The following is a 26,251-nucleotide window of genomic DNA, read 5'->3' as shown; positions in this document are numbered from 1 at the left end:
GCATTTCACTGACATTTGTCATCTGATGTGTGTTACCACTGCTGGGCCACATACTTTGTTCTATAATATCAAAATAAATTTCAATGGTTTCTGCATCAGAAGCATTTATAGTAGACATGTTTATACTCTGTTTCAGGGGCTAAAAGAAGGGGATTTTTCATAAAAGGGATACATTTTATCAAACAAGTTCCTATTGGTGTTCTGTCAATCCTATATAATAAAAGGCTAATATGCAAATTGTTCCTACGGGCAGGAGTTCGACCAACCAGGAGTTATATGTATCTGACCACCAGGGGGTGGTGCGGAACATGGCAGACATCAGCAACACAGCACTGGCAACAGGCAGCAATAGAGGCACTGCTGGCCCTGACGAGAGCTGGACCGTGGCAAGATGGTGGAGTAGGTGAGCGGGCAGCGCCAAGCTAAGGCTGGTGGGAAGGGAGGCCCCGGCCGGCAGCCAGGGAAGGGAGGCCCTGCTGGCCAGCAGTGAAAGCAGGCAGCCGGGGGAACAGAGGCCCTGGCCTGCAGCCACTAGGGACCCTACCCGTGCATAAATTTTGTGCATGAATTTCGTGCACTGGGCCTCTAGTACATTATAATATGTTAAGTATTTTTTGTTCAAATAAGTATTAGTAATGCTACCAATAGCTAAGGCCTTTTATTATCCAAATGTTTAAGAGTTAATGTTTAATTTCTTTAAGAAACTAATTAAAAACTTAGGTCAGTTTAAGGTAAATTCAGCTTACCACCCATATTATTTTATTTAAAAATCTGGTAAATTTTAACAACCTTTCTTAGGGACTATTAATTTTATTATCAATACTTAACCCTTTGCTTATAATAAATATTAGGCTATGCAGACTTTCAGCTTCTAACATCTCAATAACATCTTTATACTGGTAGTAATCATGTATGGAAGTATGGATGATACCTGTAGGGATTTTTTTGTTTTTGCTTTTACAGAAATGGTAAATTATTAAAGTATCACTTTACATAGAAACAGCAATTAATGCATGCTTCCAGGAGGATAATTCCATCCACCTTTGATTATTCCTACAGAAATGTTTAATCCACCTTCAGAAATATGAAGTATGATGCCATCTATTTATCAGATACAAACTGAGTGGTATTTGAACTCCCTTAGTATATGAGAATTCAAAATTTTTATTTGCTTTTTTCTGTAATGAGTTACACCCAAATTTAAAAACCAAATTTAAAGGTTTTATTATTACAACACAAACATGCAACCTATAAAAAAATAAAAATAAAAAGATATAAGGAGAAAACACCCATAATTCCGTAATACAGTGAGAATCAATATAGCTCTGTTATCTCCTTCCAAGAGGCTCAAAGTCTATACATGGTATTATAATTTCTTTTTTCTGCCCAATACAGTGTATTTTCCATGTCAACATTTATTTATTTTTTTCACTTACCTACTCAGTACATATTGAACACCTTTTGCTTGCCAGGCACTGAGTGCCTGATGGAATAGTGATTTTTTCATATAGATATAGAATATGAATTTAAGCAATGCTTTATAGTCAAACATTGTATCATAAACAAGGAAGGAGAAATAATCTTTCTAGCTAAACATTCGAGTAGTTGGGGAAATTGTTTGCTTTGTAAATTGGTTCATGATGAATTTCAACTGTCAGGATTCAATCAGCTTTTTCGTTCTGGCCTCTTCTTTAGTGTCACATTTTAGAATTCCCTCCAACCCTGAAACTATGCAATTACTCACCTATATTTACTCTAGTATTTTTATGATTCACTTACTATAAATTTTTATCTTCAATCCATCTGGGAACTATGTAGTTCATAGTGTGAGGTAGGGATTGGTTTTCCAATTTTTTAAAACTAAATGGTGAGCCAGTTGCCTCAAGAGGATTATTGAGTAATCCCTCTCTACGCCACTGATTTGAAACATTATCTGTGTTAGAAGATATATTTTTATGTATTAATAGGCACGTTTCTGGAATTTGTATTCTGTTCCAATGATCTTTCAGTTTATTCCTAATTCAAAGCCACGTTCATTTTTTTGTAGTTTTGTGCAAAGTTTAATTATGTCTTATTGGTTAAGACACTCTGCTTATTCTCCTTTTCAAAATGTAACTAGATATTACTTCATGACCTTTCAGATCATTTTAGTAAGTTAACCAAAATTACAATAGCAAATGTATTTATAATTGTGAGCAATGTACAGATAAATTAGGTAAAACTTTTAGCCTTCATTCAAATACTTTTTGTCCCTCAGCAAAGTTTCATAGTTTTCTTAATGTTTTCATAGTTGTCTTGATGTTTGGCACATTTCTTAAGTTTTTCACTTTTATCTCACTAATGAAATCTTATAATATTACTAGAGGCCTGGTGCATGAATTCATGTACAGGTGGGGTCCGGCCAGCTCGCCCCGATAGGGGCTGATCGAGCCTGGTTGGCCGAGGGGAGGGGATGCAGGAGGTTGGCCAGCTGGTCCCACCCACGATCAGGGAGGGGGGGCAATTGGGGGTGAGGCCAGCCTGGGGGAGGGGCTGCGGGAAGTTGGCTGGCCGGCCCCGCCCCCTGGTCAAACTCCCGGTTGAACTCCCGGGTCGAGGGGACAATTTGCATATTAGCCTTTTATTATATAGGATTTGAGTGTATATTGGGCCATTCCTTTGAAGCTTGCTTAATATTAATAATTGTTTTAATTGTGGTAAAATACACATAACATAAAATTAACCATTTTAACCATGCTTACATGTACAGTTCAGTGGTATTAAGTTCATTTACATTGCTGTGCAGCCATCACCACCATCCAACCACAAAACTGAAAAGTCTATACCCATTAAACACTAACTTTCCATCCTTCCCCCCTTCCCCTGTCCCTGGAAGCCACTATTCTACTTTTTGTCTCTTTGAAATTTAACTACTCTAGGTACCTCATATAAGTGGAATCATACAGTATTTGTCCTTTTGTGACGGACTATGTCACTTAGCATAAAGTTTTCTGGGTTCATCCATGTTGTAGCATACGTCAGAATTCCTGTTCTCTTTAAAGCTGAATAATATCCCACTGTGTATGTGTGTGTACACACATTTTGTTTATCCATTTATCTGTCAAGGAACACTAGAGTTGTTTCTTCTTTTTGGCTCTTGTGAATAATGCTTCTATGAACATGAGTATACAACTGCTTTATAATTTAAATATTTTATATATTATGTGCTCTTGTTGTACTTTCAATGGTTAAAGTGTACATCATTTCCCAGACTCCATCAGTCTGAGGTATACATGAGGTCCCAATGACAACAATAAGCCATAATTTACTGTTTCTCCTACTTGTTCACATAGAACCCAGTCCTCCTCCTCCGCCTATTTCCCAGGGAATCTCTCAGGTAGTATGCTCACAGTTTGCCCTGACATGAAAGTCTAGCCCATGTAACTTCCCCTGTTCATTCCAGCCTCTCAATTACCCCACTACACTAAGGCCCTTAAGGTAATAATGTTGTAGAATGATTTTTTCATGTCCCTTCATTAGGTCCACTCTCCTGTTCAATACAAATGAAGGAGCTGACCCAACATGTTAGAGTACTTCTTCTTTAAGAAGAGGAGATGAGCCTGGCCAGCATGGCTCAGTAGTTGAGCCTTGACCTATGAACCAGGAGGTCATGGTTTGAATCCTAGTCAGGGCACATGCCTGGATTGGGGCTGGATCCCCAGTGTGGGACCTGCAGAAGGCAGCCGACCAATGATTCTCTCTTATCATTGATGTTTCTATCTCTCCCTCTCCCTTCCTCACTGAAATCAATAAAAATATTTTTTTTAAAAGAAAAAGAAGAGATGAAAGACCATGAACACTCAAATGGCAATAACTGAGAATTGTGACATGTATGGGTGATAAGGTATAAGTGTTACCAGGAGAAAGTTGGGTCTCCTTCAACTTTCCTACCTACCAAAATGTTTACAATCAAACCTGATTTCTGGCCTGCCAAAGGCAAATAAGCTTGGGGATGTTTTCATTGTGGCCAAAGACTTCAATAGCACCTCACCCACTTGCATACTTATACGTAGAGGGGAACCTTCTAGGAAAAGTGCCCTTTACCTCAACATTCTGGAATATATTGCTAACAATTACTAGCATTTACTGTCCAGCATTGAGCTAAGGATTTTATCTCTTCAATCCTCACAAGAGCCTTAAAACGGGTACCTATGAGGAAACTAAGGCTTAAACAGGTTCTATGATTTAACCAATAAGAACTGGAACTGGGACTCGTGAGTTATGTATGCACATTAGGGTTTCAGTTGTATGTTTTTGTTAAATTCCAAACCAGATCTATTTATTTCTCTGAGGAACTTTCTTTTTCATGTTCTTAGTAAAATATTCTTTCTATTTCAATGATGGAGGGACACCAGCTATGCATACATGATCTAGAGATTTCCCCAGCAAAACCTATTATTCATGTATCTGTATGTAAAGCATATTTAAAGTAATTAAAACTGTACAGCTTCTTTTAGTAATCTCTTTTATTTCTTCTTTTTTCACTTGAATGACTACAGTTTACTTCCATGCAATGATTTTCTCTTCCACCTTCCTCAGCTGCTCACTTCCTCCAATCCATCTCAAGAGCTCAGTCTCTACCCAAAATAAACTCCAGAACTTGTTATTTTAATCTCTCTTTTGTACCCACCCTCAATCTCCCTGTCCATTCTGGTTCTGCCATTCTTAATTACAAATCCCATAACCCTGGTTTACCCCAGTTCTCCACTTACTCTGTGCCTTCACCCATGCAAGTGAACATGGCCCCATAGCCAGGTTGACAGTGCTGATCTAAAATGCATGGTCACTCACCTCATGTGCTCTAAATCCACACTGTATTTCTCTACTGTATTCAGTTTTCCATTCTCCTATTCAAATATTTCACACCTTTCCCTTTCTCCTCAAGTTTCTACTGTATTCTATGCTGATTCTCGGCTGATGACCTAGCTTCTTGTTCCACCAAGGGACCTGAAAATCAGAGAACTTTCAAAAGAACCTACCTAACCTGCCTCTATTGCACTGACTAAACTGTCCTGCGCCCAGGAAAGACCAGCTCCTCCAAAGATCATCCCGCCTCAGATATTTAAGAACATCGTTCCAGTAATTTTCTTTTATTTTCTGCATTATTTAGTCTTCCTTCTCAATTGGACTATTGTCTTCATACCATAAGCATAATCCTTCTTTCTCCTAAAAGAAAAAAATCATTTCACATAAAAAATGTCCTCATTTGACCCCCAGGCCCTTTTCTAGCTATTGCTCCATTTCTCACCAAGAGTTTGTTTTAGATGCTGATTTTAGTTTGAAGATCAAACTAGCTGTTACAACAATATTCCCTTTAATATTACTATAACTAGCATCTATTAAGTGCTAATTATGTGCCAGCTACTGAGCTACAAATGTATTATCTCACAGAAATCAGCACAACCACCTACCTGCTATCTCCCTGGCCTCTCTGACCTTTTTCCTTCTACTTATCTCCCTGACTTTGCTCCACCCACTCTTGCATCCTAACATTTGTGGACTGTCAGGTGTGTTTTCACCTCAGGGCCTTTACATTTGTTTTTCCCTCTGCTTGCTCCACTCACCCTCCGGATACTCCACGGCTCTCTCTCCACACAAAAAACAGCTCCAGATACATGGTGCAATCTCAGCAATGGTCAAAAGTGTCCTCAAGACGTTTCAGAAGTCCACATCAACACTTTTCATCTTTTATTGTCTGTTCTGCAATCCCCCTTTTCAAATCAGTGGTTTTGTCTTCTGAGGTGCATACACATAGACATAAAATCGGGGGTCCCTTCTGAACCCCACCCATCCTATGGAATGCATGAACTCTTCTGTATAATACCTTACTTCTGACACAATTAACTTGCTCCCCACTTTCTACCTGCTCTCTCTACACCCACCCCACCCCCACCTCAGCCCCACTGATCTCCTGCTGTGGCTTCTGTCTCTTGAAACAGCAGATGCTGTTCCTTCTGCCTAGACTGCTTTCCCCCAAAGGTCTGCATGGCTCATTCCCTCAACATCATGCTCAGGATGACCTTCTCCTTCCCAGCTCACTTTATGTTTCCCTATCGCCCTTCTCACCTTCTACCATATTATGCATTTTACATATTTCTGCATTTATAAATTCTTCTTGCATTAAAATGTGAGCTACATGAAAGCAGAGGTTTTTGTCTATTTTGGGGGTTTTTATAGCTCTATCCCTGGAACCTATGACAGTGCTTGGAACACCATAAGTATCTTTTTGAATGAACTGAGGGGCAACAAAGGAGTAAAAAAGAGAAGTACATGGGTAGCTACATGGTACTGAGAATGTTCTGGTTCTGAAGCAGATTCACAGGGGCTCATTGTGCTTCACAAATTACAGATATATTATATATTCATAATTTTAAAGTACTATATAAGTTTGTTCATATAATCCAACTCACAATAGTATGCCTGCTCAGGTATACACCTTCACACCCTTTCTTATTTAAACAAAAGTGAGATGGAGAAAGCTAGGCCCCAAAATGTCCTTTTCATTCCTTAGGTAGTTAAAAATAAATTTTACTCATATTTTTTCTTCAACTATGCCTTAAAAGGCCAAATGGAAAATCACTTTATATAATTCGTTTTAACACTTTTAAATATCATGACCTTTTAAAAATAGCATCTTACCTATAGAAGTGAAACTAACAGTTTTCTTTGAAAATCTATATGAAGAGTTCAAAACCTATAAGGATTTCTTCTAAATGTGTACTAAACATGTTTTCCAAGAATTTCAAGATTTTCCTACCAGTCATTAAAATTAATATAAATTTCAGCTGAAATTTTTTATTCCAAAATTCACTTTTCAAACATATACTCTTAAACATGTCACACACAAAAATGGGATTCAAATGCAAAAAGGCATTATGAAACCTACAACACTGGTGAGAGACATGCTCACAGATTTAAAAAATTAATAAAAGGCAGGGCAGGAAGGAGGAGAAAGGGAAGGGAGAGGAGAAGGGGAATGAATTTAAGGGAGGTGGGGAGGGGAGAGACAAAGAGAAGTGAGAGACTGCCTGCACACATCTATACTTGTACACTGTAGATGTAAAGTTTGAAAATACAGGGAGCCCATGGGACTACTAAAAGAAGGCATTTGGAACCCATCCACTGCATCCACTGTGCCAAGGGATAACAGTACAGTAGTTAGAAGTCCTGCTTTTCAGTTCCAGCCCTGCCATTTACTCAGCAGATAGTCAAACTCAGTTGCAGTTGCTATCATTTGTAAAATTCAGATAAATTCACGCCACTGTTAGATGAGATCATGTATATAAAACTGCTGTGTAAGCAATATAATCTAAGTAGAAAGGTATTTTTAAATTTCTGACATAAATGCTTCAAGCTTATATAAAAAAGATTTATTATACTGAACTAGAGGCCCGATGCACAAAAATGTGTGCACTTGTGGGAGGGGGGTCCCTCAGCCCAGGCTGGAAGCCCTTGCTCCTTACCACCCACCTGCTCCTTACGGCTCTGCTCGCTACTCCTTAGCGCTGCCTTGGAGGCAGGATAGGCTCCCGCCACTGCTGCTGCACTCACCAGCTTTGAGCCCCGCTTCTGACTGAGCAGCACGCCCCCTGGGGGAGCGCACTGACCACCAGGGGGCAGTTCCTGGATTGAACATCTGCCCCCTGGTGGTCAGTGAGCATCATAGCACCCGGTCGTTCTGCCATTTGGTCGATTTGCATATTAGGTTTTTATTCTATAGGATTATATTCTAGTGGTTTGAAAATGTCCTAGTATTCAAACAGCACAATTGGAAGAATAGAGATTCCAGCTAAGATTAACATATAAAGTTGATCTTATTTCAGTGGTATAAAACAAGAGCCTAACAGTCATTTTGTTATCTTCACAACAAAAATCACTTGAAAAAGTAAGCAGCGATCTAAAATAGAAACAATGTACATTGAAACTACATCTCATAAAGCAGTGAAATTAAGGCTATTATCAATAATGGTTACTGATAATGTTAAGCCAGTTACCCAAATCAAAAATACAAATGTATATTCAAGTAACAAAAATTCACAGTGAAAAATACTGGGTATGCAACAAGACGAAACAAATTTGCCAAGGGAAAATGTAATGTTCTAACATGTTATGGTCTTTTTTAAAGGTCTATTTTTAGACATAAAACAAACTCTCTTTAATTAAAACCTTTGCTTATAAACACATTTCCTGAGTAAGTAAAGCCTAACAAATCCAATATGAGTGAAACACTGTCCCCTGGAAACAGAAAGGAGCCCGGAGTCGTTTACAATAGTAGTTTCATAGTTTCATATAACCTTTCATCAACTCCACCACAATAGCAAACATGCAACCTGAAACTAAGTGAAAGCTTTCTAAATTTAGATACTTTCAAATAATGCATCTTAAGTTATATGTAAAGGTTTAATAAATTATTTATAATGTCTCTTATCTTTAATAATAGGATATCATATTTAACTGGAAATCAAAATGGAAAGAAAGCTGGTATACCATATATTACTGTACCAAGACTCAAAGTTTCCAGTCTATATTTAGTGCACATTAAAATGGAAGCAAAGACGCAAACCAAGCTAAAAATAAAATGTTCTACAAAGATGAGATTTTTAAATGGATTGAAATCTAGCTTTATTTGGTCTCTTAAATGTTGATTGTATTCAGCAGCACCTTAACTCCACAGTGCTTTGCAAATCCAATTTCCCATCATCTAGAATAGGGGTCAGCAAACTGCCTCCCATAAGCCAAACCTATGGGCCATATCCTTCTGACACCTAATTTTGTAAGGCCACAAGCTAAGAAGGTTTTTACATATGTAAATGGCTTTAAAAAAAAAAAAGAATATTTCTTAACCCATGAAAATGTTATAAATTCAAATTTCAGTGTCCTTAAAGTTTTATTGGAATACAGCCCCACTTACTTACTGAAGTACAGTCTATGTTTGCTATTACAATACAACTATAGAGCTGAGTAGATTTGGTAAAGACTTTATGGCCAACAAAGTTACAAATATTTACTATGTGGCCTCCATAGAAAAAGTTAGCCAACTTCTGCCCTAGATGAATGTTTTTCTTATTTTTCAAGATATCTTCAAGCTCATCACCTATCAAAATGTAAACGTTCCTACTTTCCTCTCACATCATACTGAGTTTCTGAACAATAAACCTTTCACTATTACTTTATTTCCATTTCTTAACCATCTTTTAGCCAAGTCTTGCTTTCTCATCCTATTGGGATCATTACCCATTCCAATGATTCCACCCAGAACTGTGGGTTAACGTTTTAAATAATACTTTCTAATCTATACTGTTTCTGTTTCAAATGCTGGTTGTGAACTCATGACTCATTAACGGGCTAAGGGACTCTCCCAAGTGCATGAATTTTCATGCACCGGGCCTCTAGTTTGTTTATATTTAGCTTATGAAGGGTGAATAATCCTATCTAATAAAAGAGAAACATGGTAATTAGCCGTACAGCCGCTACCCTTCCCATTGGCTAATCAGGGCGATATGCAAATTAACTGCCAGCCAAGATGGCGGTTAACCACCAACAAAGATGGCGGTTAATTTGCATATGTAGCAGCAATGCTGGGAGGCGAAAGGGGAAGGACTGAAGAATGGTGATCGGCAACCCAGGCGGCAGGCAAGAGCTGGGGGGTGGGCAAAGACCGCCTTCAGCCGGTGATCACCATCAGAAAGCCAGTTGGGGTTGCCGGCTGGCCTGCGCCCAGCGATCGCCATGGCGATAGGAGGGCGGGAGGGCCTGCGCCCCGAGATCGGAGGGCAGGAGGGCCGGGGCACAAGTCAGGCCGAAACCCCAGATGCCCCAGGGGCCAGGGTTGCCGGCTCGCCTGCGCCCTGCGATCAGAGTGCGGGAGGGCCGGGGAGCAGGCCAGGGGGCAACCCCAAACTCCCGGGACTGGCGGCTGGCCTGCGCCCCGAGATCACCATGGCGATCGGAGTGCGGGAGGGCCAGGGCATAGGCCAGGGGGCAACCCCAAACTCCCAGGGCTGGCGGCTGGCCTGCGGCCCAAGATCACTATGGCGATCGGAGTGCGGGAGGGCCGGGGTGCAGGCCAGGCAGCAACCCTGACCCCCCAGAAGCCGCCTGCCCGCCCATGTGCGGCAGCAGAAGCCGACAGCCTGAGCCCGTGTGCAGCCTCTGAAGCCGCCTGCCCACAGCATGTACATCCACAGAAGCCGCCTGCTCACTCCTGTGTACAGCCACAAAAGCCGCCTGCCACCGCCTGTGACCTAATCTGGTCTCGGGTTGCAGGCCTGCGCCCGTGTGCGGCTGCAGAAGCCACCAGCCCGTGCCTGTGTGCAGCCGCAGAAGCTGCCTGCCTGCCGCATCCCACTATGATCCACTGAGTTATGAGGCCACAAAGCAAGAACTTCCACCCCTGAGTCAAAGTGGGGAGCGGAGGACACAGCCTCCCCTCCTAAAGTCGCCAAAGGACAGGACCTAACCTAAGCCACATCCTCTGAGACAGCCGGGCAGGCACCACTGACCCTCTCTGCAGGCCGGGCTCCCCTCCCCCTTCCCCTGTCCCTGCACAGCTCCCATAGCTCCCCACTGGCTGAGTCAGGCACAACAGGTTTGCAGCCACAGGGGCGATTTAGCAGCTAATGAAAAATGCGAGAACGAACAAATGAAGCAGCTACTGCAGTGGGGAAAAGACGTTCATCAAATTCGTTGTCTCTGAGAAACTGAGGCAGCCAGCACAGGCCCCTGCACAGGATGAGGCTTCTGCTTCTAAAGAAACGTCCTGGGGTTAGAGGTGAGGGGGTGCTGCCTTTCCCCTCTCAGAGCTCTAGGAGGAGTCTGTGCTCCCCCTCCTGGTATTCTTAACACCCAGAGACCCCTCCCCAGTCCAGGCAGGAATGTTCCACACTGACCGCCTCCAGAAAGCAGAGAACAAAGAGGCACTTCTTGACTTCAAGCCTCTAAACCAGTGGTTCTCAACCTTGGCTGCACATTAGAATCACCTGGGAATCTTTTCAAAATCCTGATTTCTGGGCCTCATCCTCCGGAAATTCTGTTTCTTTGTTACTAATGTTGTGGCCCCACCCCATAACAAAGAAACAGAATTTCCAGAGGATGAGGCCCAGAAATCAGGATTTTAAAAAGATTCCCAGGTGATTCTAATGTGCAGCCAAGGTTGAGAACCACTGCTCTAAACAGACTTGACCACTGCGGGCAAAGACCTGCAACTGAGAGGGGGCAGGTTCTGGGTGTCGAGGTCCAGAGCGAGGAGCAGTGGATCTGGAAGCCTGTGTGCTGGGTCAGAGACACGCCTGCCTCCCACCCTCCCCTGCCCTGCACGTAGACGTGCCTGGACTGGGGTGAGGAGGAGAAGGAGAACTAGAGGGAAGGAACACTGAGTGTTTGTTGGTGGCCATGTAAAAAGGACTGTGACCCTCCCCTCCCACTGAGTCACTCTCTAAGGCAGCAGGAGACGGAGGGTCTGAGAGAAGCCACACAGCTTTGTGGCTGTGACCAAGGCACCAAGATGGTGTCCATGTAACGGGGCTGAGGAGGTGTCAGAGGACCTCACCCCAGAAAACCCAATAGCTCTTTGTGTGAGAGAGAGAAGGTGGCAGGGAGGGAGGGAGAGAGCAAATTGGACTCAAGAGGCCTCAAGGCCCAGATGAGAAGAATATACCAGGGATCAGCATGGACTTGAGCTCTGAGGTGAGGGTCAAGGGCACTGGTTGGGGGCCAGTCCAGACAGAAGACTGAGGTCCAGATGTTCTTGACCCTGCTCAGTTCTTTGGCACCTCTGCCTGAGATATAAACTGTCTGACATGGAAGTACAACTCTAGAGAAGGGGGTGGGGAACCTAAGTTAAATAATATTTTGTTTTTGTTTTTTCACTTGGCAGAATGGGGGCTGAAGTTGAAGTTAGGTTTGGTTACTAAACAATAAAGAAAGCAACATTTCTTGCACACCCGACTGTGTGGTCTGAGTTTGCTGCTGCCTATAAACCGAGAAAAAGTTGTAAAATGAAGTACTAATCTCTAGGGTTTAGGTCAGACTGAGGAGTAGTGCCACTCAGCCAGAAGCTGGCTCATGGCTGGCCAGTGCAGTGATGGTGGCAGGAGCTTCTCCCACCTCTGTGGCAGCACTGAGAATGTCCAACTAACAGTTTAGGCCCAACCCTTGGGGACCTAAGCCTTTAGTCGGACGTCCCCCAAGGACTCCCTGGCTGCCAGAAGGATGTATGACTGCAAGCTTAAGCCTGATCCCCCGGGGAGTGGGCCTAAGTCAACAGGTGGATATCCCCCAAGGGGTCCTGGACTGCAAATGGGCGCAGGCCGGGCTGAGGGACACACCCTTCCCCCCCCCCCCCCCCGCCAGTGCACAAATTTTGTGCACCGGGCCTCTAGTCCTAGTCCATAAACCCGACCAAGGTTCCTCCAGCCATTCCCTGCAAGAGGAAAGGCTACAGTATTCATAGGTGAACAAAAGCAAATAAAACCTCCTTCACATTCATGTTCAAAATCAAGCTGGTCTGAGTTTGTATTAACGTTGTTTCAGAATGTCTCATTCTCAGGAAATACCTGTGAAATTCTCTACAATCATAAATCAGAATGTAAAATCAACCACCTCCAGGACAAGATTAAGACTTTAGGAATAACAACCAAGAGTAAAGAGAGAGAGAGAGAAAGACAGGTTACAGCTCCCTTTGGCTTCCCCACATCAGCACTATTTCCACTTTTGTATATAAGTTATTTTTTTTCCCTTTGGGGAAGCAGGGGCAGACATAAAATGATCTGGTGTTTAGCACCTGGGTACCTAGATGAGATTACTAAATTCCACTAAACTGATATAGAGGAAGGAATCAAATGAGAAACAGAGAAAGATAATAGTAGAAAGGACATCTAAGACAAAGAAACCAGGGAAAAAGTGGAAAATGAAGAAATATATAATATGGAGATGTAAGGAGAGTACTAGAAAGTACATAAGCCAAAGAGGGGTGGGGGTGGGGTGGGAGAAGGGTCAATAATAAAAACACACAAACAAACAAAAGGGACATCTGTAGTACTTTCCATAATAAAGGTAATTTTTTTTAAAAAAGTACATGAGGGTTTTATTAAACCAAACTAATTTTAAAAGCATGCCTGTCTGCCCTATGGACCAAGGGATCTCAGGTTCAATTCTGGGTCAAGGGCACATACCTGGGTTGTAGGTTGATCCCCAGCCATGGTCGGGGCAGGTGCAGGAGGCAACTAATCAATGTGTCTCCCTCACATTAATGTTTCTATCTCTCCTTCCCTACTCTTCCTCCCCCCTCCCTTCTATGCCCTCTAAAAAAAAACAATGGGAAAAATATTCTCGAGTGAGGATTAAAAAAATAAAAAATAGAACTTTAAAAAGCATGCCAGTCTTAATTCATTGCTTAAAAAGTCATCATATGCACTGTGAAAAAAAACAACCCTAAGATTAGTGTTGTCCTAAAATAACCCCTATTTCTTTCCATGGAGAACTAACTGGTTAATTAAATGATGATATACCATATTAGGTTGAACCATATGAAGTTTCCCATTTTCAACCAGTTTTCCCAGCTTTATTGAGATACAAGTGATAAATGAAATTGTATATCCTTAAAGTATACAATGTGATAATTTGATAGACATATACATTGTGAAATATTACCAAAATTACATTAATTAACACATCCATTACCTTACCTAGTTACCTTTTTGTGTGTGTGAGGATGCTTAAGATCTATTCTCTTAGCCAATTTCAAGTACACAATACAGTAATATTAACTATAATCACTATTGCTGTACATTAGATCCCCAGAACTTACTCATCTAATAACTGAAAGTTTGTACCTTTTGACAGACACCTCCCATCAATCACCGTTCTACTTGATTGACCGTTGACCATTTTTGGCCTACTGAAATAGTAACTGCACTTAGTTCAACCTAATATAATGGAATACTTATATATTAAAAAAAGTATATATTAAAGTATATACTTTAATACTCATTAAAAAGAAATGATTCTCTCATCACTGATTTTTCCATCTTTCTCTCCCTCTTTCTTGCTCTGTGAAATCAATAAAAATATATTTTTTTAAAAAGAAATGATCTCTACATTATACCTTCAAACAAACAAGACACAGCATGTGTATCAAATGCTCCCATGAGTAGTTTTAAAAGAAAGATGGGTATGTACATAAAAATTTTCTAGAAGCACACCAAAACAATGCCCTCGGAGATGGAGGCTAGAAGTTCTGGGGTGAGAAGGAGACTACTTTTCACTGGGTATCCTCCCGCCATCAAATAACCTCTCCCACTGTTTGAATGTCATCTTATATACATGAATTACTTTTTCAATTAAGAAAAGTCTGGACACTTTTCAAATGCCACATTATACTGTTTCTTTACTGACGTTCAAATTATTTAAAACATTAACAAGTATTTACAACAGAAAAACACTTCTAATAAGGTAATTACCTAAAGTTAGTGGCCTTTTCTTACTCCAAATCCAAACTAGATACCAAATAGCTTTATGACTCTAAGGATCTTAATGGCAACTCAGATAAGTACTATGTTTTAACAATAATATCCATATATATATAAAGCATTATATGTAAGTATACAATATGTACAGTCACTCATTTAATAATTTTTTATCTCTACCTGTAATTCACTCTGCTGTAGGCCCTCTGTACATCTATACATAAATGCTTTATAAAGAGCACATATATGCAAACATATATAAGCCTGTGTATATGTGTGTAGGCATGTGTACATGTACCACACACACCATCCCAGGCTGCTACTGAACCAGGGTCAAAAATGCGACGAGTAATCACAACCTGTCAGACCTGGTGGTCCTTTGGTCCATGTTCAGGATGTTGGCAAAAATTGCTACACTGTCTTAAAAACCATTAGGCCTTGGGCGAATCCTGGACCTCTTCTCCTCCAGGATCTCCCAATCTTCTATATCTGCAAAGGGGATCAACCTAATGTCTGTCTTTTTCTAAAGACCTTTTCCCTTAACTATTATCTGGATCATAATTAAAGACTGGGAACCAATATTAAATTTAGCAGTTCTCATTCTATGAATTCCCTCACTGCCCTCACTCACTTCCCTGAGAATCAGTATATGTGCTAAAGAAATGTAACTGATGAGATTTGTGGCGTATATCAACAGTCTGGATTGGGGAATGGGGAATGGGGAATGGGGAAGGCAGGGAGGCTGAGGCTCACTGGCCTGAGCAGTTTTAGGCCCTGATCTCAGGTGTTTGTATGTGAAAATGCTGATTAACTTATATGTTAATCAAACAAAACCTCCTTCACGTTCATGTTCAGCTAGAATAAAATTCAGAATTTCTGAAATTACATACATCTTGGGATATTTAAAGAGCATTTCATTTAATGATCACTAATCATCTATATTCACAACAAAATGCATGTGCTCAATATTTTGATCAGAAAATTAAATGAAAAACTAACAATAAATGTGCTTTTTTAATTTACTTAGTTCCAATAAACATGCTTTACCCCAAACCATAAATATCGAACTTAAATAAGGCAATCTTAGTTATTACTATGAGTTTGTGAAATATGAAAATTTTAGTGGTACTTCAATAAATTTGTTGTTTGACTTTACTCAATTCAAATTAGAGCCATCTCTAAAGTTTCTTTCAAACTGTATAAATTTACTGGATAACCTTGATATAAATATGCAAGGAATTTTAACCATTTTATATAAATATACAAAATATACTATTTTTTTAAAACTTGCCATTTTGCCCATTATTAACAGTTTTATGAACTTTTTTTAAAAATTAAAATTTCAAATGTTAAAGGTGCTCTTAGGAAAGTTCCTATCTTGTTTAGCTTTAATCTTCTAAAAACATATTAAACCCCACATTCTTAATTTATCACCAATGATATAAAATTCAAATATCACTATTAAAAGGAATTACAAAATGTGCTCTTAAAAAATGACTAAAGCAATCCTTTACTTTTTATTAACTGCCATGTTAACAGTTGTGTGTGTGCTTACATTTAGTCATTTTAGAAAAAAAGGAGGCAGGCTAATAAAACATTAGTCCATAAGCATATAATAAAAGTTACATTTTCATATAGGGCTTTACTGACCTTAGAAAACAAATTTTCATAAAAATACAGAATAAATTAACTTTTGCAAATTTATTTTTAAAGAACACAGATCCAATAATTTTATTAGTTCATTTTTCAAATTTCTCATTAAAATTTCCCACTGATAACAAACTTTCCATGTGATGGTTTTTAAACTATAATGAAAATTAGAATCTATATATATTAGAATCTATATACCTATATATATAAAAGCCTAAGTGACTATTATGATCAGTCAACAGAATGACCGGTCGCTATGATGCGCACTGACCACCAGGGGGCAGCCAACCTCCCATGGCCAGCCAACCTCCCGCGCCCCCCTCCCCCCCAGCTAACCCAAATCAGCCCGATTGCTGGCAAGGCTGAGGGACCCCACCCATGCACAAATTCATGCACTGGGCCTCTAGCATATATATAAAAGGCTAATATGCTAAGTGTCCCTCTGCCCGGTCACTATGACATGCACTGACCACCAGGGGACAGATGCTCAATGCAGGAGCTGATGAGCTGTAGTGACTTGGCACCAGTTCTCGGGTGATGCACCCCGAAAACAGAGAGAAGGGAGACCAATTCCTCACGGGGCTGTGGGATTCCACCTTCGACTGCGGGTTATGTTGTTGCTGGAGTACTGTCGCCCCGAATCTGGTTTACTGCACATTTGCATTTGTGTTCCACAACAACTTTGCAGAGTGCCCTCTCACACTCCAGGACCCCTGGGGGGATGTTGGAGAGATGGTTTCAGACGATCCCTGCAGGCCAGGCCGAGGGACCCCTCCTGCCGGAGGGACCCCACTCACTCTACAGATGCCCTTCGAGCCTCTGCACCACCCCAGGTGCGCCTGGACACCAGGGAGGGACCACGGGAGGTTGGCTCCAGGGCATGTCCAGCCCTCTTGCCCAGTCCCGCCCAGCCAGCCACCTTCTAATTAATTTCTTTTCAATGTGCACGAATCCATGCCCCGGGTCACTAGTATATAAATAATCATTGAGTCATATGCATTTGCTATGTATATGTTCACCATCAAATTAAAGCTCTCAACCTTGATCTCTCACAGATCAATAGTATAGTACCTGCTACATAACAAGAGTAACAACATGCTAATCTCCATATAATACAAAGAGCTTACTCTTCATTGTTAAAAATAACCATATGGTATGTTGGTAAAATTTGAACTATGCACTTAGCAGGAAACTAGGAGAAAACCTGGCCTGCAGCTGTATGCGCCTAGCAGGGTGCGGATAACGGTCTGCATCGTTTACTAGTGGTGTCGCCGGCCTTCCAAACCGCAGCAGAAGGCAAAGGGCCTGTTGAGGTCACCTGCACACCTCCCTCTCAGAGCCTGTCAGGAAAGGTGGCGGGGCCCTGCAGCCCTGGCTCCTCAGCCTGCATTCCTCTCACTGAGCAACACACACACTCTACCAAACCTTTGCTAGGCAGGGAGGACAACCAAGAAAACATTTCTTTCAAGTTCCCTGGTGGAAACTGTCAACAGCGCCTCTGCTTTTTCCCACGCCTCCGCCAGGCGAAGCTTGCATCTCCTGCACCTCTGCCCCCAGATCTCCGAGCAGCCCACCTCCGGCAAAGGAGCCCAGCCCAGGAATCCCTTCCAGCTGCGCCAAGGCCCCGCCCCCCGCCCCGCCCCCTCGGCTCCCCACGCTCCGGGTCGCCCGGCGCTCCCGGCGCCCCAGGCACCTCTCCTCCACTCCCGCCCGGCGCGCCCCGCCTCACCTTGGTCCGGAGCTGCCCCGAGGTGGACACTTTGCGGATCAGTTTCTGAGGACCCTCTTGCTCCGCTTCGCTGTCGGACGAATCCTCTCCGGGCCCCGCCGAGGCAGCAGCGGGGGTGACCACGGCGCTGGGCCCGGCAGCCGTGCCGCCCGCGGCCCCCGGAGGGTGGTGCTGGCCGCCGGTCCCGGCCATCCTCTCGGACTCCTGCGGGGACACAGCACCGCCCGGCAGGGGCGGCGGCGGCGGTCAGTGGGTGGGCTCCCCGCCGCCGGGGTCCCGCGCCCGGCCGCCGCCATCTTCCGCCCCCACCGGTCGCGCGAGGAGGGTCCGCGGGGCCAGGTGCCCTCCCGGCAGGGCCGCCAGGCTCCCCCACCGGCTGCGGCCCGCCCGGGCCACCTCGCCTCGGGATGGACAGGGGTCCGGACCCAGAAGGCGAGCAGCTCGGGAAGAGAGGCTGGGAGTGACAGCGGGAACCGGACACCTCCCGCCTCCCCTGGGGCTGGAGTCTCCAGGAGGGACGCGAGCGCCGCGAGGACTGGAAACCTCAGCAGCCAACCCCCAATGCCTGGCAGTGGCGATGCTCCTTCCTCCGGTTCACGGGCTGCAGGAGCAAGAATGGCCCCTGGAGTAGAAAGGGAATCTCGATTCCTCCCGGCCCCCCTGGGTGCACCCTACCACCTCCTGGGCTCAGATCTCCCCAGAGAGACTTGGGCCTCTGCGCACAGTTGGCGCTGAATAGAAGTTCCCTCCGCCCCCGGATGCATGGACGCTGCCCCGGGTCTGCCTCGCCACCCCTCAGCCTTTCTCCAAGGAACCACACCTCTGCCGCCGCTGCCTGGGGCCCGGGTCCTCCCTTTCAGTTGCTGGCCCACCCCCACTCCCAGCCGGTGCACACGGAAGAGAAGAGCATTTTCCGGGAGGTTCCACTCGGCCCTGAGAACTTCTCGTTCCGAAAGAGCGATCCCTTTAGCTAACAGGAAACTGGGAAGGACGTGGAGAGCGCGCAGAAACAAGAGAGTACACGCAGCCCAAGACGAAAGAATGTAAAATAAAGGTCTAAGCTGAAGCGCTACCCGCGCCTGCCTATTAGAAAACAATGCACTGGAGCCCTGTGCATACCGGTGCCCGAGCACAAAAACAGTGGAAGTCCTGGGAGAGCCACTCCCTAACCCGAACCAGTGCAGGAGGAAATGGGATCAACAGGCTGCAGCCACCGCTCAAAACTCCTTTGGAGCGCACACGAGGGAATAGCAGCCTTGAGGGTGGGCCGTGCACGCACAGCTTCAAAGAACCGGTGCAGGTGTGGGAGGCTGGCAGTTCTTGGGAGAGAAAATACAAAAACTACAGATTCCTCTTGTCATCCACAGAAAATTCCAAATTGGTGTTAGCTAAATTTTAAAGTCCGGGGGGAAAAAAAGGGTCCCTGCCAGACTGGAATCCCTTAACACTTCAGTAAAATCAATCTAAGGTGTTCATGGGCCTTCAGTACCCATTTGTATTTTTTCAGTTGACATGACCTATTTTTTCAGTTGATATAACCTTTAATGGTAGTCCAAACTAAGAATCTATTGGGGTTTTTTTAGTTGTAATACTACTTTCAATACTTTGATTGCTGTGTCAAAAAACTAACAGTTCTCGTTTTTAAGAAATAATGTGCTATCCCAATACTGTTTATACACATTATAGATGAAATTCATTAAACTTTAATATGTGCTGGTTTGTTTGAATCTTCAAAGGCAGGAGATTGCTGACATGTAATACTAATTGATAAAGGCTACCTCTTCCGCTTCAATTGTCCTCTTTAGTCCGGGAAGGAGTTGGGCAAAATAAACTTCGAGCCCTTATGAAGGTAAATATGTAATTCTGTATCGAAAAGAACATTACTGTGAACGGAATTCTTTAAGAGAAAAATAACTAATCAAAATAATGGCCTTTATCCCAACCTAGCTGTTTGCTCACTGCCAAGTCCAATGATTCTGCAATGCAGACAAGAACACCTAGTAAATGGTCTTTTGAAAGAATAAACCTAGTTCAAACCTCTTTTAATGTAAAGAAATTGAGGCCCAAGATCATAAGCTGGGACCAAGGTCAAAAATCATATGATTACTATTCTAATGTTCTATTCACTTTACCACACTATATAACAAAAGTTAGTCTATTAATGTTTCTAGTCATACTTTAAGCTTTCAAGTTTTATATAGTAACATTTTTCCAGAATCCAGCCAGAGAGAAAATGATTAAACTGAAAGGCAATTGTTTAAGGCCCATGCCTATTCATTCTGTGATCTTAAGAAGAAAACTGAATACATTTCTCACTGATTCAAATAGTAATAGCGTAAAGATACTTGTAGTTTTAAGCCGGGCCGGTGTGGCTCAGTGGTTGAACATCGGCCTATGAACCAGGGGGTCGGTTCCCAGTCAGGGCACATGCCAGGGTTGTGGGCTCCATCCCCAGTGTGGGCTGTGCAGGAGGCAGCCGATCAATGATTCCCTCTCATCATTGATGTTTCTATCCCTTTCTCTCCCTCTCCCTTCCTCTCTAAAATCTATATAAAAAATTTTTTTAAATAGTTTCAAGTGCAAGAGCTGGATAATTAATACCTCAAAGTAAAGGTATTCATAACTTCATGAAAATGTAGCCTCAGTTATCCCTGCCCTTCAAAAACTCTTATAACAAGTTCTAAAACTTGGTTGTGACTTTGAAAGCACAGCCAGCCTTTGCCTGCTCAAGCCAATAAATGATCCCTGCTCTACAATTTCCCCAGCACATAGAATGCTGAGTGATACTTCTGTATAGGATGGAATGTCACTTCATTTCCACAAAAGGCATCTTATGAAAAAACCTCTTTTCTTCCATCATTTCTACTGAAGAGAATGTTTCAAGTAATCCCTAATTTAAGGTACCTGACCCACTAGCAGCTTCTCAGATCTTATTTGTAAATTAGAAGTTTCCAGAATAAATATTCAATTTGTATATTGTTTATCTGCAATGCACTCCACTTCCCTTAAAATATAACAGCAATGTTAAGAGCGCAATATTTTCAACCATTTTAATATAGCTCAAAATGGCAACTGAATAAATTTCATATATGTGGTATATTACATTATTTCTTTGATTTACAAGACTTCTTTGACTTTTTTCCTTAGTGTTTTCAGATTTTCAAGCAATTTCTTAGATGTGTCTCACATATTTCTTTTATAATTGCTACTTTGAAATCTCTGGAACATAACATATCACAAAAACACTATTAAAAATTTGGACATAAGCCATGTAGATGCTGCATTCAGGATAAAATGGGAATAAAACTACCACTAAATTAGGTTTCTATTGATAAGGCTTCCTGCCCCATTTTTAAAAAACAAAGCTATTATACTGAATATATATAAGAAACAGCCAATTCTCATGCCCATACCAATTTATGAATATTAGCATATTATAATTTATAAATATTTTGAATTATATTATTGGTCACTACTTATAACAAAAGAGGTTTAAAATATATTTGGGATTTTTAAATCCTGCAAGTTTTATGGCTTTACCTTAAATATTATATCATAAACATGTAGAAGTCTACATTTATGTCTTGAAAAACCCATGTAGGCACTTGAAAAACAGTCATGTTTTAAGACTCCGACTCCTAACCAATGGGAATCAAGCAGAGAACACTGCAGGTTGCACAAGTATAGGCCTGCTTTCATCCAAACTTCAGAACTACTTCTGTAATATGCTATCTGTTACATATTTAGAATTTAACATTCAAAACTTTAATAAAAGTTGCCTTAGTTATTACCTGAATAAAAAAGATTGAAATTAATTGTGACATCAACTGCACATACATATGGTCAACCTGCACCTTAGGTAAAATCCTTTCTTCATCTAGATCTAATGCATACATATACTTATAACCGCTCATTTAAATTTTGGCCCTTTTTCCTTTGAAACTCTTCCCTCCTAATGTTCTGTTAGTTCTGAATAGTTTCATCAGAGCCCATGAAACTAAATATAAAAGTCATTTGGAAATAAAAACAAATTTTGGTAAATATATCCTAGTATCACTCCATTGTCTAAGAACTACTTTGCAAATACCCCCACACTTTTTAACTTTTGCCTATTTTTTGAGTAAGGGTTGTTCAGCTAACTACTTCCTACCTACCTATTCCCGTCACCAAAATATTTTTTAATTGATCAGAAATTTAGGTAATACTGCTATTTCCACTGACTTGGTTACATTCTGAAGCTAGTATTAAAGAAAATATACAGATACCTGAATGCTAACATTTCTTTTAGGCCTAACGTCCAAGCTGGAGTAATGATGTGGCTAGCAGTTTATTTACATGCCCTCACTTAACTAAATAAATTTCACCCTCAAATACAAAAATGTCATGTAGAAGTCCTACATCTGCCTCACAGCTCCAGTCATAGATACATTTCACACAAGAAGTGATGTTTTCTTTACTATCACTCAGCATCAATTCCCAAGGTTATTTACTCTTCTGTGAATGGTTCCATGTAGAATCATAACGTTTCAGATTCCATCAAAAAAATGACAGTAAATCCTTACATGTATGCTATTATATGCAATATGGGATAATGCAACAGGATCTATGTAATGTGAAACATTGCCTGTTTGTATGTTTTTCATAAGCATAAATGCATATACTTTTATAATAAAGAATTAAAGGTAACTATATTTGAATTCTAAAAGCAAATCCTACATAATAAAACCCTAATATGCAAATCAACTGACCAGTCATTCGCTATGTCACGCACTGACCACTAGGGGGCAGACACTCAACGCAGGAGCTGCCCCCTGGTGGTCAGTGCACTCCCACAGGGGGAGCACTGCTCAGCCAGAAGCCGGGCTCTAGGCTGGTGAGTGCAGCAGCAGTGGTGGGAGTCTCTCCCGCCTCCGTGGCAGCACTAAGGAGCAGCGAGCCAAGCAGTAAGGAACAGGCGTAAGCCAGCAGTTGGACATCCCCCAAGGCAGTGATGGCGACGAACCTATGATACGCGCGTCAGAGGTGACACGCGAACTCATTTTTTGGTTGATTTTTCTTTGTTAAATGGCATTTAAATATATAAAATAAATATCAAAAATATAAATCTTTGTTTTACTATGGTTGCAAATATCAAAAAATTTCTATATGTGACACGGCACCAGAGTTAAGTTAGGGTTTTTCAAAATGCTGACACGCTGAGCTCAAAAGGTTCGCCATCACTGCCCCAAGGGGTCCCGGACTGTGAGAGGGTGCAGGCTGGGTTGAGGGACCCCCCCCCAACACACACACACACACACACACACACATACACACACACCAGTGCACAAATGTCATGCACCGGGCCTCTGATTTTAAAATAACTGTGAAATGGGTCCAAGTCAAAGTAAATTATTTTTAACCTAAGGTTTTTGAGGGTTCACAGATTGGGCTTCAGGAAATCTGTGATTCCCCTAAAGTTTTATTTAAAATTTTACATGTATGTTGCATAGGAACATTTTGGGGTAAAACAGAGTCCATGGCTTTGATTAGATTCTTAAGAAACATTGATTTACCCTTTCAAAGTTCAAGGAAAGTTCAGGAATACCTAATTTTGATCAATTTTGTATTCCTTCAAAACATATTTAAATTAAACTGATGTTTCTTCTTAGCTCGAAATGACTGAAATAATTAACATTTAAATACTCTACTCTTTCCCCCCCCCCCCAAAATTTATCCCTCCTTTTTTCTTATATATGTCGCTTTTCAATAGTTTGGATAATTTATTTTTTTAACACATTAAATGAGAATTCCCTTTATTAGTTCTTAGACTTAGTAATCATAGATGAATGGCCACAGTTTCAAATAAAACCACTTTGTCAAAAGTATCATTTTTATGCCACATACCTGAGATCTCTGCAGGTGCTTTCTGGCCTGAATATAAACCAGGGGTGGGGAACGTCATTTGGTCTGGTCCTGCCAAGCCAACCGCAGTGGGACTCAAAATTCAATACATCTAGGAGCTTTTTTAAATAGCAACATAGTCTTTAGGTTGATCATTTTGTATGGTCGGAGAATGAAGTTATAAATATCCAAATGGCCCTTGGCAGAAAAAAGATTCCCCACCCCTGATGTAAACCATTAACACATATGAAACAGACACTGTTTAGTTAAGATGTATACTCTGAGGATTTAAGGATTTGTGTCCATGTTGTTAACTGCTACATCCAACAGTCCTGGAACATAGTAGGTGTTGGATAAAATATCTGTTGAATAAATAAAAGGCCTTCAGCGTTTAAAGAAAATAAATCTAACTTTTAAGGAGAGTCCTGCAATCTGGATAAAGTGTCACAATTCACTCACACATTTGTGTTAGGGCTCGAGTTTTAAAAGCTAATATATGAGCATTACATGTTTGTCATTTTGAGATGTAAAACTAACAAAAAAAGTTTCTCTGTAAAATTCTAGACACAAAAATAGTTCTGGCATCAGCACCCTAAAGTAAAATAAATACAACTGGGTATCTTTCATTGTAATTGGTGATGGCTTAAAATATCCAGGTTCAAAAAGGACATCATATAGGAAAGTTTAAAAATAAACAAGTAACAAAAACAGGTCAGTCCCTGAGTTTAGTTCTTAGTGATCTTTGACTAAAACTTCAAAACTACATTGTATGTTTAATTTCAAGAATAATTTGATCTCCAGTGATAATCACAATAGAATTTGAGCAGATGGGCAGCCTAACAACATGTTCAAATGTACAAAAGCAAAGACAGCTGCAGATACAGAAGGATCAGAGTCCAAGGACACTTATGAAAGGTCGGAAAACAGGAGGCAGAGAATCGTACTCGGGACAAAGGAGCAGGGAGTGAGTGTACATATTCGCAAAGAAAAAGGAGAACCAAGCCTGGCACCTGACCTAGACGCTCTCAGCAGGTAGGGGGCCAGCCGGAGCAGACACGGGGAGTCCCTGGGAAAAGAGCAACTTGAACACGTTGCTGAAAACAACACGGGTGAGGCCAGAAATTTTGGACGAGGCTTTTCAAAGAGGTCCAGGAATTTCAACTAAGACGGAGTAAGCAGGGCATGGAGAGGCAAAATCCGATGCCAGGATAAACGCAGCCCACGGAGGTTTACAGAGCTCTGAGTGAGCCGGGAATTTCGGGAGAGAATCCCTGGAGGGTTGTGAGGTGGTTCTGTCTCAGTTAGAAGAAAGAAGGAAGTTGAAGGAGTTAGAGGGAAGAACTCCAAAGCCGCCCCCGTCTCCTCCTCCTTATCCACCCTAGCACAGAGAACACGCACACACTACTACTCTCGGTCCCTAACATTACCCAACCTCCGCGTTGCATGTGCAGAGAAATCGAGGTTAGCTGCCCACTTCATCCCTGACAAAACCCTTGAACTCTAGCAAAGCCCGGGGCATTAGCGGCGCACAGGAGTCGGAGGCGTGGTTCCGGGCTGCCAGCTGCGAGCAGCCTCCCCGAGCGCCCGTCCCCGGGAACCTGCGCGCCCAGGTGACGGCCAGGGCGCGGTCTCGGTAGCGGAGACCAGGCTCCGCGCCCCACACGCTGATCCCAGAGCCTGGGCTTCTGCTCTCCTCCTCCCAGCCCACGACGCTCTAAAACCAACTTTCGAAGTTGAGAAATCGGCGAAGCGCGGAAACGGTCCTCCCAGGGCCGTCGTCAGCGGGTAGCCGGCGGCCCCTCGGGAAGAGCCGCGGCTGGCGGGACAAAGGCGCTCCGGGCGGCGCGCGAGGAGGAGCCCCAGCAGCGGAGGAAGCGCTGCCCCGGCTGGGAAGCAGCTGGGGACCTCATCCCGGGCCATTTCCTGAACGGAACCCGGCCCGGGAGGGGAGGGGGGAGGGCAGCGTAGAAGTGGAAGAGGGTGGGCGCGGGCGCGGTACCCACCGGTTCCTCGCAGGCCGGGCTGCAGGCGCCGGGCGCGGGGCGCACGTGCTGCGGCTCCATCGCGCCGGCCCGCGCCCGCCGGCCGCCCGAGCGCGCAGAACCCGGCCGCCGGGGACGCTGGATGCGCTTCCCTCGCCGCAGTCTTCTCGGCCGCTGCTGCCGCCGCCGCCGCCGCCGCCCCGGCTCCCGCCGGGGGCCAGCCACCGGCCCTCCCGCCGTCTCCGGCTTCCGCCGCGCTGCGCTCTCCCACCCCCGCGCCGGTCCCTTCCTCCTCCACCTCCTCGATCCAGCTCCGCGCGATCCGCTCCCTGCCGCGGCCGCCGCCGCCGCCACCTCCCACGGCCGCAGAATCCGCCCCTCGCTCCTTCCTCCGCCCCCCGCTCCCTCCCCTTTTCCTCCCCGCTTCCCGCCCCTTCCCCTGCCGCCCCCTCCTCCCGGCGGGCCGCCCGGGACGCACGTGACCCCCCTGTCAGGCCTTATAAGGC

The 26,251-nt window shown here is 43.1% G+C and overlaps 1 protein-coding gene across 4 annotated transcripts in view; it reads right to left on the bottom strand.

Moving 5' to 3' along the window:
* The window catches only part of DGKH (diacylglycerol kinase eta), a 293,480-nt gene extending 267,584 nt beyond the window's left edge, over positions 1–25,896 (bottom strand). For 2 of the 4 annotated variants that reach the window (XM_070409014.1, XM_070409015.1), the window contains exons 1-2: positions 25,767–25,896; positions 17,884–18,087 (exon numbers count right to left, since the gene is read on the bottom strand). In XM_070409014.1, coding sequence (XP_070265115.1) covers positions 17,884–18,087; positions 25,767–25,826 — 264 coding nt within the window. In that variant the 5' untranslated portion in view covers positions 25,827–25,896. The remainder of the gene's footprint in view (positions 1–17,883; positions 18,088–25,766) is intronic. The other 2 variants (XM_070409012.1, XM_070409013.1) reach the window with 1 other exon arrangement.
* Between the last annotated feature and the right edge of the window lie 355 nt (positions 25,897–26,251).

This window comes from Myotis yumanensis, unplaced genomic scaffold, assembly GCF_028538775.1.
Source record: "Myotis yumanensis isolate MYYU_CA2020_CCGP unplaced genomic scaffold, mMyoYum1.0.hap1 SCAF_3, whole genome shotgun sequence".
NCBI classification, from domain to species: domain Eukaryota; kingdom Metazoa; phylum Chordata; class Mammalia; order Chiroptera; family Vespertilionidae; genus Myotis; species Myotis yumanensis.
Note: the sequence above shows the minus strand (reverse complement) of the source record. Positions and strands in the feature narration are given on the sequence as shown.